This window comes from Biomphalaria glabrata, chromosome 10 (genome assembly GCF_947242115.1).
Source record: "Biomphalaria glabrata chromosome 10, xgBioGlab47.1, whole genome shotgun sequence".
In the NCBI taxonomy this organism is placed as follows: Eukaryota; Metazoa; Mollusca; class Gastropoda; family Planorbidae; genus Biomphalaria; species Biomphalaria glabrata.
The window spans coordinates 19,653,640-19,669,999 of NC_074720.1; the positions used below are offsets into that span (position 1 = coordinate 19,653,640).

The following is a 16,360-nucleotide window of genomic DNA, read 5'->3' on the forward strand; positions in this document are numbered from 1 at the left end:
AACGAAAAATAAAGGTGAAGAATTGAGAGATGTTTATCTATAAGATATTTTTTTACAAGTTATTAGACGATCAGAATTAACATAAATGTCTTAGGTTGTTTATTAATTCGTTTAGCTGCTCTGGCCTGCATGGTTAACTGTCTCCGCCACTGCCTTCCACTAAATAAATATCTTTCACTGTTGCCGCCTATGTCTTAAATTCCAACAGGGTTCTCTACCTTGCCACTAACACAGGTCACATTACGTGCCTCAGGAACGATAGTATAGGCCTACACACACTAAAAGGAATGTCTTCCACTTACAGGAACGACCCTTTCCACAGTTTTGTCACAAGACTTCTTACTGAGCAGCCAACCTATACTGCTTCTCATCCGCATGACCACTCTAGCAATGATCCCTACTACAACTCAGGCGGTTTTAAACTACTAACCTAGTTCTGTTTCTCTATCTACTTATCCGGAATCAACAGTCCACCATCTTGTTTCTACCCACTCACTCGTCTTTAACAGTGCCCTGGTGCGCACCATATGCTTCAATGTAGGAGCAGAGATATAACAATATTGTAATAACTTAAGTGAGGCAACTCAACGAGGACATAGACGTTTATTTACACGGAGACATGACAAACACAAAGGGGCATCTGCCTTGAGTACAGCATCTCCATATTGGCTCTCTACTTGGGCGGAAATCGTTTGTCTCTTATGTCAACATCCGACTTGTCTGGTCACTGATAGTGCGCACCTTCTTTCTGCACTATCCTGAATGGCGGTGCGCATGGCAAAGTCATAACATTGCCCCCGTCTTAGCACTTTTCGTCCCGAAAAGAAACACTGCAGCTGAGGTTTGACAGTTCAGGTGGAGGTCGATCAGTCGGAGCCACAGGCGGCAGAGAGCGTGTTCCCCACGAGGCCATCCGCATTGTTTTCCTCCAGTGCCGCTTTCTCTTTCTCCAGTTGACCAGGCTGTTGTTGCGATAATGACGTGGCCGTTTGCCACACAAAGAGATAGGGTCGAGCACTGTTTTCTTCAGCACAGCCGTTGATCGGACACGCTGTCTCAGCAGACCTTCCCGACAGACGCCTCTCAAGGGAGCTGCAGGTTCGCTTGCAGCCACGTTGCAAGCAAAGTCCAATGCACCGCAGTCATCCTCAGACAACAGTCTTACGTCCAGAAGATAGGTCTCTTCAGGTTCAAGTGGAACATGTCTTCCTCTTGGCAGCTCAGATTTAGAGTGGTTTGATTGACATTCATCTATGCCAATGTCGATGATGATGGTAGAAGTACATATGCCCTGTTGGTGGTTTTCTTGGCATCTAAATTCTATGTGTGATGCACCGCACGTACAGTTCATGCTAAACTTCTGGATGCAGTTGTCAAGCTTCGAATTTCCCTCGTGAGCACCGACAGATAGGCAGAGGTCTTTAAGGTCCATAGCAACAGGCTTGAACGCAGACCCAACGTTGTCTTGCTCCGTCCGGCTCATTGAGGTACTGGTAACAGGTACAACAGGAACAAACGCTTCAGGCACGTAACAGACTTCAGTTAAGGTACTGGTAACAGGTACAACAGGAACAAACGCTTCAGGCACGTAACAGTCTTCAGTTTCTTCATTTGTCACTTTCCGTTCGATTCGGTACATCTCGTTGAGATCATCACAGCAATCGTTGTCACGTTTCTCGTCTTGAAAGTCACAACCACAAGACTTGCCCACAACACAGACGGCGCTCCAATTCCAATCGTCTCCGTCACCACTGTTTGTGCAGCCACAGTCTTGACCACGCAACTTCTTTACCAACGAGTCTACAGGCAACTGCTCCTTTACCAACGAGTCTACTTCTTTCAATTGAGACACCATTTTATCTACCTTGTTCCTCATACTGTTAATTTGTTCACACATTGCATCAATACCTTCATTTATCTTGCCAATAAGCTCATAAATCTCCGGTTCAATTTCAAATAGGTAGGTCTCCGGATCTTCGTCTTCATCAATCAAGGCTTGCCGGAGACGAGCTGTAAGCACCTCCTTGGTACCACCAATTATCTCATATCGGTTACGAAGTTCATTCCTAAGCTCTCTAACCGAGAGTTGGTCTAATTGTTTCAAAGCTGTCATTGTAAATCCTACCTCCTCTCGTTGAGTTGCCTATAATCCCACTTCTGACAACCAATTGTAATAACTTAAGTGAGGCAACTCAACGAGGACATAGACGTTTATTTACACGGAGACATGACAAACACAAAGGGGCATCTGCCTTGAGCATAGCGTCTCCATATTGGCTCTCTACTTGGGCGGAAATCGTTTGTCTCTTATGTCAACATCCGACTTGTCTGGTCACTGATAGTGCGCACCTTCTTTCTGCACTATCTTGGATGGCGGTGCGCATGGCAAAGTCATAACAATATATTCATTTTAAATTCATTAAGGCTACTATAGTACTGTTAGTAGTTTTCAGACTACATACATGTATAAGATACAGTACGTAATCCTACGCCAGCATACATCCAGTCTCCGATGCATTATCAAACTTTATCTACATATATTATTCACATATAGTATGACATGCCATTTGTGGGCCGGGTTATATGGAAAATGCCCGAGTCGATTTTGATACCCAGTCCGCCCCTGAAAATGTGTATGTAGGCCTATATATGATCAAAGCAAATCAAGAAGGGCGTTTCTGTAATTCGTTATGGCGAGTGTAATGATGTGTGGGCGACATCGTTCCGACACAGCTAATGCCCAGACATTCATCTCATTTACATGAGATGATCCATAGTCGCTTCGCGACTGAAGGAGGTCATAGTAATGAAATAAGCAATTTAAGAAAAGACTTGAGCAGCATGAAAAGTATGGCTGTAGAAGTAGGCCAAGCATTGAGTGTTGATCCACACCAGTATCTTCAATACAAGATTTGACTGACTTCAAAAATTATACACAAATATTTGTATCATTTAGTATCTCAAACATATACACTGTTTCTTCACCAGAGACAAAGTTGCCATTGATACAAAATTACATTAAAAGTTAAAAAAACAGCCAATAACTTAGACAAAGATACTCTTGTTTTTGACCTTACTATTCGGAATGTCGAAAAAAAAAAGCAGTTTTAGTAGGCCTATATAAATGAATTACAATGATATTATAGTGCCCTCAACAGAAATTTGATCTCAACTGATTAACAATAGATTGACAAATGGCTATATTTTATTAATGTTTAACATTTCTAGAATATGTTTCTTTGTTTGTTAAATGTTTCACATATGTGGTTTTGAAATATAAATTTATGTTATAAGGAAATATAAACATGTGTTTGTTAATATGAACACCCGATAGTTACTTTTAATAAATATAAGTATTGAGTGTCATGGTACCATTACATCTAAAATAGGGAGGCTTTTTTGTATGCTGATGCATACGCAATGACAAGATTTGTTAGTTACATATTCAATCTGCTTATCTGAGCGGGCCCACCATCATATTCTTGAACTCCGGCTTACGACTACCTTGCTGCGCAGGGGCGGACTGGGTATCAAAACCGGCCCGGGCATTACCATATAAACCGGCCCACAAATGTCATGCCATATATTTTCGGTGTGTGCGTGGGGGATTTTAAACCTCTCCCAAATTAATATATATATTAGTGTCTGTGTATATGTAATTAATCTTCATTACATTCTTATCTTTCATTATTTCAAACGTTTTTTCTACCCTAGAATACTCCCTATAATTAGTGAAAGGCAGTATACACCGCCAAGGGACAGCTAGGGAGTCTGGGGGAGCACTATAAGCTCCGGATCCAAGCATTATTTACGTTATTTTAAGTTTTAAAAAATGCATATTTTGAGGTATCTACAGTGCAATTAGCCTGCTATTCTTCCGACTGTAGTTTGCTTAAGTTGAAAGGGAAAGTTTGCTTAAGTTGACTGCAATGGGGAAGTAAGTAAAGTTTCCCTTTCAGACAATGAGATCTGAGGCCGGTGATGGTTTGAACTCCTCACCTCTCGGCTACGCCCATGTGTTTTAACATAGGTGTAAGCCTTATTCTATTCAAAATATATAAAGTTTGATAACGCATCGAAAACTGGATGTATGCTTTCGTAGGCTTACATAATGTATTCTATTTATACATGCATGTAGTCTGAAAACTATAAACACTACAATAGCAGCCTTAATGAGTTTCAAACTTTTTGATATTACTTATAGATTACAGACGTTTCTTCAAAAAAAAAAAATAATAATTAGGTCCTACGCATTTCATGTGTCAATCTAGTCATGCATGTTGATCTGTGACTTAAAATATGCTAAGTCATTGGTTTTCCTGGCTGACTCAGGCAACCCATTCTTTTAAAGTGGTATCACCACAAATACAAAACTAGGGGTCTATCGAGCCGTCGTCCTCCCTACATTGCTCTATGGCTCTGAAACATGGATAGTGTACAGTTAACATGCAAAGAAACTGAATCACTACCACGACATGTCTGTGAAAAATACTGAATGTCAAATGGCAAGACAAAATACCAGATAATGAAGTCCTTCAAAGAGCGGGTCTGCAAAGCATCCACACAATCCTGATGCAGTCCCAGCTGCGATGGGCAGGACATGTATGCAGAATGGAAGACCACCTCATCCCTAAACGACTCTTGCATGGCCAACTAAGCTAAGGAAAGCGCTCGCAAGGTTGTCAAAGAAAGCGCTTCAGGGACACCCTCAAGGCTTCTCTGAAGGGGTTCAGCATAGACCCAGCCACCTGGCAGACAGAGGCACATGACACTGTGAAAACCGGCGCACAGGTTGCTGAGGAAAAGAGAACAAAGATGGCAGAAGAAAAACGCCAGAGAAGAAAAGCAACGCCAATGACACTAGCTCCAGCTGGAATAACCTGCCTAGTGTGTAGCCGAACATTCCGGGCTCACAAAGCCCTCAGCCCCCTGGATGACAAAGTGGTCAAAATCGAACTACGATGGGCGAACTATATATATTCCTTTACAAGATAAGAGAAAGCAGAACGATTAGAGAGGTACTTCTAAATGTGAAAAGCTCTTGCTTCGTCCTAGTACATTCTCAAAAACGCGATTTGTATATGAATATATTATTTAAAATATAAATGATTCTAAATCTTTCATTAAATATCGGATGTGACAGCGCTATATAAATTATTGTAATAATTTTCATCATCAATGACTTCATACTAAGCATAAGTTTGCCATTAATTATATAATTATAACGGTACAAATATCCGTTTCGATCTAGTTTATGTTTTAATTAAAATAATTTTTTTTTTGTTAGCCTTAAGTGTAGTATTTTTAGATCTATGTTATTACAAATAAACAAGAAACTTACTTTTTTCTTTTCAAATCGCAGAAACTAGAAACTTTATACGGTTATACCCATATTGAGCTATGAATAAGTTGGGTGGTTTGCTATTTCGCGGCTGTGTGTATGTGTTTAAGTTAACTTCTATTAAGTTTTGTTAACGAGCTAATTGTCTCCCCTTTTGACGCATTATATCAATGTTTTCTAACTTAACCTCTCCCACCCCTCTTTTTCGTTAACTTTCAATGGAACCATAAAAAAAAAACGGGTGAGGGAAGGAGTAAAACAAAAATAGGAGTGCCATCAAAGGCCCATGCCGACCAGCAAAATGATCAGGCCAAACAGTCTTGAAGACATCAAAGTAGTGTTGAAGGTCATGCCGCTCGTGCATAGCAGAAAGTACGATCTAACGTTTTACAAATGATAACACGTACAGTGTATAGTGTAATTCTTAAATTTTGTTCTTGTTGAATTTCAAACAAAATTAATTGTTTAAGTTGTCTGCATTTAATTTTTTTTTCTTTGATCGCGACCAGACCGGCCCATTTGGTACCGGCCCACCGGGCATTTGCCCGTTTGCCCATAAAGCCAGCCCGCCCCTGTTGCTGCGCCACTGGATAGATCTATATCTTTTTAAAATACTGCATGTGTATTAAAATATTTCTGTTAATATTTTTTAAATGGCGATATATTAATTATGTGTTAACAGTTCACCGAAATTTTATAACGCGTCACATAAAATTCCATCATGTCGACTCTAAAAGCTATTGGAACCGTAGGGATTATGATTGCATGTTTTGCAATCATTTATCCACGATTTATGCATCCTCTTGTACTACGAGCTCTAGGAATGAGTGAACCTGCCCAGAAAATGGAAGGTATATTAGTGTTTTTTGATTACTTAGATCTGTTATTGATTGCGAGTTTAGAAAATCCTTGACCTTTCATTTCGTAAGTTTGGTTATTTTGTGTGTAAACTCAAGTGTAAAGTGTGTACCGTAAAACAAAAGTTAAAGTTGGTTAATATTTTTAATAGTAGACGGCATTGCCTACCCTACTCAGTAACTGACTAACTCACTGTCTCATTCTCTACTCTGTGACTCTGTCACTACTGATTCAGAGTAGACTCTATTTAAAGTATTTACTATTAGATTTATTATCTTCTAGGTATTCTTAACTCTAGATTCTAGATCTTTCTATAATTATATTACTTTTTTTATTAGTCTTAGAATACTTAGATCTCTAAAAATATTGACTGATCGAGATATCTAGACTGAGACTCTAGTCTAGACTAGACTAGACTAGATTACTTGACTTACTTATACTAGATAGATGATAGATCTAGATTATTCTAGATTTATTAATTTATTGATTCTATTCTGAAATGAGTAATCATCTAGATAATAGATTAGAATGAGGTAGTTCCGTATTTCTGACCTACTTTAACCAAAGTCACGTGATTGTTGGACAACAAAGAGAAGATTGGCATTGTTTTCCTATATTTCCATTGCTGTTGCTCCTCTATTTTTACGAAATTTTACATTCACAAACATTTTAAAATATACAGAGTACATCAAGGAACTCCATGAATGTTCAAATAATTATACGAATGTTTCATAAAGGGCCAAGAACTGTTTAAGGATAGGTTTAAATTATCAATGATATTTCCTTTATAGTCATATCAAGCGTCAACACTTTGCCGATGATAGATCTACATTCACATACAGAAGAAGACGTTTTTACAAACGTTCTTGTAAGATTAAAAAAAAAGCTTGGTATAAAATACACAAAACACACACACACATATATATATAGAGAGAGAGAAAGAGAGAGAGAGGCCTATATATGGGATAATATGCATATTAGTTGAAACATTGTTATTTTCATAAACTTCAGCTATTTTTTAACGTTATGTATTTCATATTCCGGTTATTGTGTTGGATACATGATGTATTATTATGTTATTAAAAGTTCTATCATTTTTAAGAAATTCACAAAATATTACATTAAAGTTTCAAAAATGCGTTGACGAAAGAGATCTATTTTATTACTTAGAAACCAAATTTAACAATGAAAGGGCGGGGTAAGACACATTTGGCCTGTGTAACTGTAAGAGTAGATCTAGATTTATCCTTGACTATCAGATTTGTTATTTGTTCGCTAAACAACTGAAGCCTATTACGCACAAGGAAAACACATGGCAGTCTTTTTATCTTTTATAACAACTAGTCGACATATCGACTACACACTAGCCCTAGAGCTATCTGACCAATACACACTGGTCTGCTGTCCAACTTTTAGTGTTCTACTCAAGTTCAAGCTTGTTTACTTTTGGGCAGAGAGGAAAAGGGGGGGGGGGGAATGAAAGTATTACTTTTTTTTCTAGGACTGGTTACCCGAATGCTATGAACTGTAAGTGAAGTCATTCATTGTAGATCAAGAAATCTTGATCTCAGTATGGCAGATTATAGGCCAACGCTTCGGTACCTTCTATCAAAGGTTTAACTATTTGTTTTAGTTGAAACTATTAAAAAAATATATCTCTAGATTCTCCTGTTATTAACAAATTATAGTTTAGCGCTAATGAGTAAATTGAAACCACTAAATATTGACTTAAAACGCTTCAGATTCCCACAACAAACTAACTAAAACTAAGCACAGTGCGCATTGTATACACACAACCACGTGACTCGGGGGGAATACGAAACTACCTCATTAGATCATCATCATGCTCCAAATTTTTTCACTTCTGATTCAGATGTGCCACTTAAAATTCTACAAGTTTCAGTCCTTGAAAGTATGGTCATTTGTACATAATTGGTTTGTTATAGCAGTATACACATTTGTGTATAGATCTAGTAGATGTTACGAATTTAAAAAAAAACAACATTTTACTTATTATGTTTGTCTTTGTTAACATTTATAGTTTGCATATAATATATATATAATATTTATAATTTAAATTGATTATTTCTGTATACCCTATTAGATTTATCATAATTTGTGAACACTGATAGCAGTTTTAATTTGTTTAAAAATATATAAACATACTGACAATTATTCCATTTCATGTCTCTCACTAAATCTATAAAGTATTAAGAGTTAATTACATGACCTCAGTTTGTTTTTAATCATTTTCATGAATGAAAATGCTTGCTCTGCTGACATAAGTATCTGACAAGCATAAACAAGATTACATTACAGTTCCAGTAACTCTACCGGTCATTGACTGCTTAGTTTACTTTAGTTCACTTTATTTAATTGATCATTTCCTAGACATGACTTTGCTTCCTCAAATATGTCTGATTGTCAAGTTTTTCCTTAGAGTGACTTAAGGTCAATAAAGTCTTTAAAAATGTTGAAATTAACATCATTTTTTTCTAATAATGAAAAGCTTAAATAGGTAACATAAAAAATGTTTAATACTAATGAAAAGAAAAAACATACACATAGATTCAAATGCAAAATTCTTTGTTAACAATTACATTAATCCTACCTGTTCTTTGTTTTTTGGTCTGATTAGTTTTATAAATATTTTGGTCATTTGTGCGTCATAATAGCTAGTAAATTAAATTCCTTTGAAACTTTTTTTTTCTAAAAATGTGTTATCATTTTTTACAAACAGGCATGCTTTTTCTTGATTTTTTTCACTGGGTGAAATGTGCCACTTTTGGCACTTGTGCCATATGCTGGCCACCCCTGATCTAGAATCTAGTTTATATAGATATCTACTAGAGTCTAGAGTGAGTTTTCTCGATGTGTTTACAGTGCAGATGAGATTATATATGCTCTAAAATTAAAGTTCAAGCAAGCATTCTTACAAATAACATCACATTGCTAAATAGATAACAAGATGAAGTAACTCTGATGTTCTTTGGTCTCTATGTTGGACACTGTCTTCACATTTCTACTTCCTCATCCTCTGATGCAAATGACATGATTATTAACATTAGTAGCTGTTGGTTAGAAAGCCAAATTTTCTCATGGTGGGAAATGGTAACACATGGGTGACAGAAGAATTGGCTTACTAGGGCTAACGTGTTCCATTCCTGTGCCCTTATAATGCCCTCGAAGTTTTGTTATCATTTTGCTATGCCCACCCTGCAACTTGCAATGAAATAGCAGCGTAGAATTAGTTGCAACTTATATTTGATGGTCACCAGGAGGTGTTCTACCAAAAGTATGTATTTAAAAAGAAAAACATTGGGAACAACTGTACAATAAGCTTTTAAGTGTCATTAAAAATAAATTAAAGATAGATTTAATCTTAATGTAGATTTTTTTTTTTACTGTAAATTATTCTAGACATAGATATCTATGTACTGTATATGTAACCATGTATAAATCTGTAAATGACTATAATAGCTTATACAAATCTGTGAATATATGTTGTAGAGATGTATATTGTAAATCTCTACCTTATCAAAGAGGGCATGGTGAGTGATTGGTAAAGCGCTTGCCTTCCAAACCAAAGAGTTTTGAGCTCCAATAATGGTGAAGATGGGGATTTTGAACTTTGGGATTTTCAGGATGCCCCTGAGTCCATCCACCTTTAATGAGTACCTGACATGTTTAGGTAAGTAAAAGCAGTTGGTCTTTGTGCTGGCCACCTGACACTATCATTAACTGTTGGCCATAGAAACAGATGATCTTTACATTATCTGGCCCCATAGATCACAAGGTCTGAAAACGGTACCTTTACCTTAATAAATAAAATGTAAATATCTCTATTATGAATTTTAAAGTTGTAAATACCTGTTGAAGCTACATATATCATCTGTCAATAAATCTTTAATCAATGCATAGGCATTGTACATAATGACTATTTTAAGCTTGTTATTATATTTAGAAATATTGATGTCTATCGAAAAGTATCATTTAGTTGAATTTGTTATTGTTTTGTCCAACTGTAAAATTTGACAGATGACAGTATGTTTCCACCTCACTACAAAAACAAGCCAGCAGATGGGAAAGCCCAGACTCAAGGAGATGACATACGGAAGCACCTACGGGTATGTTTACTTTACGTCTAATGTTCTCTCATTGTAAGTCAACTTGGAAAAGTATGCATTGTAATTCTAAACATTACTGCATTGGAAGTTGGCTTTCACAGTAGCCTATACATTGTGATCTTGAACATCTCTATTATTGGAACCTTTATTTTCTAAGTTTCAGACGTTCCCTCAAAGATTATTATGGGCGGGAAGATGGCTGGTTTTGGCTTGCCATGGATATTTTTATTCCTTAAGCCTTAAACTTACATTTGTAGTCTTAATCTTATAGACTCACTGTTCATTAATGTTTGCACACAGGCTTGTTCTTTCTAAAATGTTCTTGAAAGTTAAATTAAAATAGAGCAAAGTTATTTTTAATGTCACTTATTTTACAGCCAGGTCCACACCCTGGTATGCGTGCGGCAGCTGAGATGCAGAGGCAGCAAGCCCAACAAGGATCTGGCCGAGGCATGATGGGTGTGGTTCTTCCCATGTATGCAATTGGTATAGTGCTCTACCTGGTTTACACTTTATTCAAAGTAAGTCATTTTCATTGACATAAGTTTCCATTCTAGTGCTAACCATTGCCAATGTTAGTAGTCTTGAGTGGTTTCACAAGTCTCTTGACTTGGACAGATTTCCTATATTAGTGGCTGAGATAAAATTTCAGCTATATGGTGGTGTTTTTTTTTCCAACAGGTATTCAACAAGTCAAAAAACAATTCCTGGAGCAAGATCGGTGGACAGTATGAAGATTATTCAGTTGACCGAATGGGTTTCCCTGCTGACTTTGATGGTAGTGCTGATGTTCATGGCTACTTGCAAGATCAACATCATAGAAAGGAGTTTGAAGATCTTTTAAGCCGTGTTGAGGATAAAAATGTTTGTGAGTGTGTCATTCATTGTTATTCAAGTAGTCCTGTTACAAAGTGACTATGGATCATCTCAGAAATCTCAAAATCCTGGTTATTAGCTATTGTTACTCTCAATGCAACTGATGTGTGCAAAGCCGGTGCTGATACAGTTTAAGATCAGTGGCTTTGCAGGTTCTGCCAAGGTTTAATACTGTGCTGAAAGCTGTCTAAGGTCACCAGCTCCTGATTTTTCTCAGGGTTGACTTACAAAGTTTTTCCCAAGTTTAGGTATAGCCATAAGGCAGCAGAGGTTTGCATCTCCAGAGCTAACAAGCCCCTCCTGCCCAAAAGCTTACTGGTTCATGTGCTATTCGCTTGCCTTTGCCCCTTCTCCGGTCAGAATAGCAAATATGGAACATAGAGATAATTTACAGATCTCTGTGGAGAGCTTGCTATCCTTTGGGCAGAACAGTGCTGGTGGACCTAAGTCTGTCAGTATTCAATATTTGAGTCACACCTGAAGGCCAATAGCTGGACTGGTTTTCAGGAGCTATTTAAGACGCAAACTATTGGAAGCATTTTGTAGGAAATAATAATAATAATTTTTATTATCCATATGGAAATTTGTCTTACAATTTGTGCATCACACTAAACAAAACATGATAACTATAGAAAACCAAAAATATACATTCACACCAGACTCACTCATAATTTACATGTGAAAAGTTTATATCAGATCTTTAAATTTTATTTAGTGATTTGATTGCCAGGGGGGACAAAAGAGTTTTTGTTTCTGTGTGTCTTTGCTATCAGTGTCTTGTATCTCTTTTGTCATGGTAAAATCACAAAATCCTGACCCAGAGGGTGATTTTTTATTTCTAGAACTTTTTATCTTTTTTATGAATTGGGTTTGTTTTTTGCCAATGACTTTACCAGGAGCATTTAGGATTCTCTGAAGTTTATATTCATTTCCACTTCTGATATGGAACCGTATCATTTATAACTGCAAACTACAACAATAATTTGTTTTAATACATTTCAACAACGAAGACTTCAGGGAAATTTTCAGATAATTAAAAATGTAACAAGGAAAAAACTGGAAACCTAATTTTTTTAATTATAGGTTAAAAATGTCAGTTGTAATATTAAAAAATGTTTGTGAAACATTAAAAAATGCTAATTTGTTTTTTAGCTACTGAAGAAATGAGAGCTTTACAAAAACGTCTTGAGGAAACAGAAGCCCAAATGACACGTATACTTCAAGCTATGCAGTCAGTTCAGAACAATGTCAACAGGATGGCAACAGATAGTCCCACTGAAAAGGTAACATAACTAACTTTAATTTAAGTTGAGACCTAGCTTGAGTTTCATTGTCTCTACATCATCCAGGACAGCTGGTGTTGTTGTATGTTAAAAGGCAATCATTTAATGTAAATGGTTACTTTGGATTCTAGGATTTATTTTATTTAACAAACATTGATACAGCTTTCTTAAAATGAATGAGCATACTCCTTCCAAGTAGACACATGTGTTTATTAACATTGACAGTTGACTATACCACTATATTCACTAAGATGTACTGGTATCAAATCAACTGTGTCATCTACTGGTCTCACCTGACAAAATCATACACTTACACTAGGTTCAATCAATTTTCACTCACAATAACTATATATTTAATACTTGAAATGATTTGTATGCCTGGTATAAAATGGGATGAAATAATAATGATAAAGGATTACATTTCTAAAAGTGATTTCTGGTAAGCTAACTTGAATTCTGTTCATCGACACATTTCAAAATGGCTAAGATATGCTAATGAAGTGAGAAGAAGTAGAAAGATAACTTTGCTTGCTTTATTCTCTAAGTAGATAGACGACTTTGATTAAATGCATAAGAAGATAGTTACATACAGAAATAATAATCCTAAATACTTACTAGAAAGTTATCCTAAGTAAAAGATAAATGGAACTGTTTTGACTTTGCAGGCTGACGGGAAAGATATTCCAGAGCAAGCTGTCAGCCATGAAGAGGTTTTAGAGGACATGAAGGCTAAAGAAACTTCAGAAGCAGTTCAAGGAGCTGAGGGTTCAGTCAGAGAAGAAGTGGAAGAAACAAGAGATGTGGACTTGGATGCTATTGACAGTGATGAGGATAAGTCTGAGAAAGAAGGGGATGTAGATGAACAAAATCTGCCAAGTGATAAGAACATACATGATGAGAGTGACTCTCATGTGAGGCAAAGAAGATTAAAAACTAAAAATGAGCAGTAAAAATTATTTTAATGATGGCACTGGAAAAAATCATTTTACAGTAGTTATGGCCATATTTGTTAGAGTGATTTTATTTTATTTATTTATAGAATGGACATTATCAAATTTTATTTGCTGATTTGTATAGATTTGTGATATTACTTTAACATTTTTTACATATGAAAAAGTTGTCTTTTGTTGGACATCTTGACATCTCTTTTTTTTTTTTCTTTTAACAGAAGAAACTACAACTGTTTCTTCCTTTTGTGTCAGTTCAGAATTATGATATCAAGTTAACGTTTAATTTCAAATAATCTTTATTTTAAGAATATCATGGCTTTAGTTTACTTTTTCATCTAAGTAAGATTTTTAGCAACTTCATCTGTAATCCTCCATGTGCCAAGTTGTATTATCACTTCAAGCGCCATGATGTCTTTAAATCTCAATGTATTTTGGGTTCTTGTTTATATGCAATGTTTGGCATCGTATATGTCCTACATTTTGTGTTTGGTAGAAGTTGATGAGCATCAGTGTACATTACACTTCATTGTCTGACTGCATGATATCTTATCTCCCTTTGAATGAATTCTTTTATCCTTTCCTTTTGATCTTTTGGTTTTTCACACAGTTTCCCATTGGCAATAATGTTTATTCAGAGCTAAGAAAACCATATTTCAATACTTTGTCCAAGCTTTATTATTGTAATGCAACATAATCTACAGAATACTAACCAGCACTCATATGCTCAAGATATGTGTATTAATGTTTAACATTTATTCCAAGATAGTAGAAGTCTAGTTTAAAGTGTACCCTTGAGTTTTTCTACACATATGTTTACTTGGATAGATATTTGTATTGTATTTTCTTCTCTGAATAATGTGGGGATTTCTTTTGCCTTTATTTTCCCCTACAAAACAGAATTATGAAACAGCATGATCCATAAAATGAAATCTATCCAGAGATCAGATGAAATCTTGTCTTAACTTATTATTTTTTTTTTTATTTGCATCAAGTATCTTTGACTAAAGACTAAAGCTCCACATTGGGGTCTAGTAAGTCCAGGACAGATGGTCACCCAATTTCTTGTGCTGTTAGCCTCAGCATATAGTAAGCTTATTTTCCCCAACCTTACTGGACATATTGTTAAGTGTAAAAAAAAAACAAAAAACACTTCATCATCACTAAAAAAATCGACATGTTTGCTTAACCATTAATTTCAACAGACCTTATAGAGATGTATAAGGCCCTTCTGTTATGGTCACTGTGTACAACAATATGTGTGTCACCCCTTACTTCATATTTCAAATATGTGCAATATTTCCATCAATTCTGATATCAATATTATGATTGTAAGTGTCTGCATTTTAGACAAATATTGTATTTCAGGAATCTCAACATATTATTTAATCTTTGATATTTTTTTTCATATCTTTTTAAATTTTTATAAAATGAAATATTAAAAGATATATGTATCTTGTTTTAAGATGTATAAATTATTTGAATGAATAATTATTTTTGTTGCTTAGGATTCCTTGAGAATTCATTGCATAGGTCACAAATGTTTACAGTGTGCATTTCAGTGATGGAACTAAACATTATATGTATTTTAGGTACACATCTTAAGTTTTACTTATAAGTTAAAAATTAATATGCATCTAATTATTAAATAGTTTTAATTAATATGATGTATCTATCCTGATCATATGATGTTTCAAGTTACAGGTATTTGTTTGTTTTTTAAAAGAATTATCATACTTTTTTTTTCACATTTTTAAATATTACATTGGGATTTTTTAGTGAGTTTTTTACATTAATTACTTAGACTAGAGATTTTCTAAGTATAATTTACTTACACAGTTTTTTTTTCCTATTCAAAATCACATACCTTGATTGACTTTCTTTACCTATCAGTGTCCTCTCTAAATATCTGCAAATATTGCTACAAATAACTTGATACCAGCAATCTCTTAAACAGATAAATTGTGTCCCATCATTGGTCTCTTGTGAAGATAATTTCTCTTTTTAGTATTAATCACCATGGCCATGCAGAGCTTACATTTTTTTTTACTGTGTAAGCCATACGATCAAAGCACAACATGAATTATCCAAAGTTCACTTTGTTCAGTTGAGTAGAATGTATCTTCAGAAGACATCCAAAGTTCACTTTGTTCAGTTGAGTAGAATGTATCTTCAGAATACACTGTCATCTCTGTCAGTGGGAGTCATCCTCAAGTTGTTTGTAAGCTTAGCATCATATATCAAAATAAAATAAGCAGGCACATTTTTCTTTAATTCTAATGTGGTTCATAAATTATGAAAGCCTATTTATAATGTATTTATGTGCACAATATATAGTGTTATCAAAAGAAATGGGGTTATCAATTGATTCTTTCTTGATATTGGTTTAAGTAGGTAACAAATGTTAACACATTGCTAGATGGATAAGACTATTATAAAACCAGAGCTAGTAACTTTTTTAAAACTATAAAATGTCAATTCTACAGTTTATATTTGAATAATAAACAGGAATACAAATAGTGTGTTAATCTTATTTTGTATTGTTATCGTCATCTAAAGATCTCCATGTTACAATTATATTCATTCAAATGGTAAAATTTGCCAAGTTTACTGTTTAAAGCTACTTCTCCAGCTATCATCATCAAAGACAGGTATAGATAGACCTCATTATGTTCAATATTTAACTGATATTGAAAATGTCCATCTAAAAACATTCTTCTTTATATTATATTACTTTATCTAATTTTTCCAACAGACTTTATTTCTTGCAGCTAACTCAACTACAAATGTTTGGGATGTAGAACAAAACACTCATGTGACCGAATGAAGGGAAAATGTTTTGGTAGTGTTGCTGAGCTCTTCAATAATCCTACACTTGACATTCTATAGAATGACCAAAACTTATGGGCTACATTTACATGCCAAGTT

At 35.2% G+C, this 16,360-nt stretch overlaps 2 protein-coding genes across 3 annotated transcripts; one reads left to right on the forward strand and one right to left on the reverse strand.

Annotated features, from left to right (window-relative positions):
- Positions 1-802: 802 nt before the first annotated feature.
- Positions 803-2,113, reverse strand: LOC129928870 (uncharacterized). Its single transcript, XM_056045408.1, has 2 exons — positions 1,548-2,113; positions 803-1,487 (listed from the first exon to the last, which is right to left on the reverse strand). Exons 1-2 carry the CDS (start codon positions 2,111-2,113, stop codon positions 803-805), a joined length of 1,251 nt encoding a protein of 416 aa, XP_055901383.1.
- Positions 2,114-6,022: 3,909 nt separating this feature from the next.
- Positions 6,023-15,949, forward strand: LOC106054363 (resistance to inhibitors of cholinesterase protein 3-like). 2 transcript variants are annotated; one of them, XM_056043310.1, is made up of 6 exons: positions 6,023-6,192; positions 10,238-10,326; positions 10,704-10,847; positions 11,008-11,194; positions 12,355-12,485; positions 13,151-15,949. In XM_056043310.1, the coding sequence occupies exons 1-6, from the start codon at positions 6,063-6,065 to the stop codon at positions 13,433-13,435; spliced, it is 966 nt and encodes a 321-aa protein (XP_055899285.1). In that variant the 5' UTR covers positions 6,023-6,062; the 3' UTR covers positions 13,436-15,949. The 2 variants fall into 2 exon arrangements, with proteins under 2 accessions (XP_055899285.1, XP_055899286.1); XM_056043311.1 differs by lacking the exon at positions 6,023-6,192 and adding an exon at positions 6,453-6,481.
- The last annotated feature ends 411 nt before the right edge of the window (positions 15,950-16,360 follow it).

Excerpts from the sequence above, each read along its gene's own strand:
- LOC106054363 (XM_056043310.1), top strand. The coding sequence starts at position 6,063 with ATGTCGACTCTAAAAGCTATTGGAACCGTAGGGATTATGATTGCATGT. Across the intron at positions 10,327-10,703 it reads ACATACGGAAGCACCTACGG|CCAGGTCCACACCCTGGTAT; the intron begins GTATGTTTACTT and ends CTTATTTTACAG. Across the intron at positions 11,195-12,354 it reads TGTTGAGGATAAAAATGTTT|CTACTGAAGAAATGAGAGCT; the intron begins GTGAGTGTGTCA and ends TTTGTTTTTTAG.
- LOC129928870 (XM_056045408.1), bottom strand. The coding sequence starts at position 2,113 with ATGACAGCTTTGAAACAATTAGACCAACTCTCGGTTAGAGAGCTTAGG. Across the intron at positions 1,488-1,547 it reads GTTGTACCTGTTACCAGTAC|CTCAATGAGCCGGACGGAGC; the intron begins CTTAACTGAAGT and ends TGTTACCAGTAC.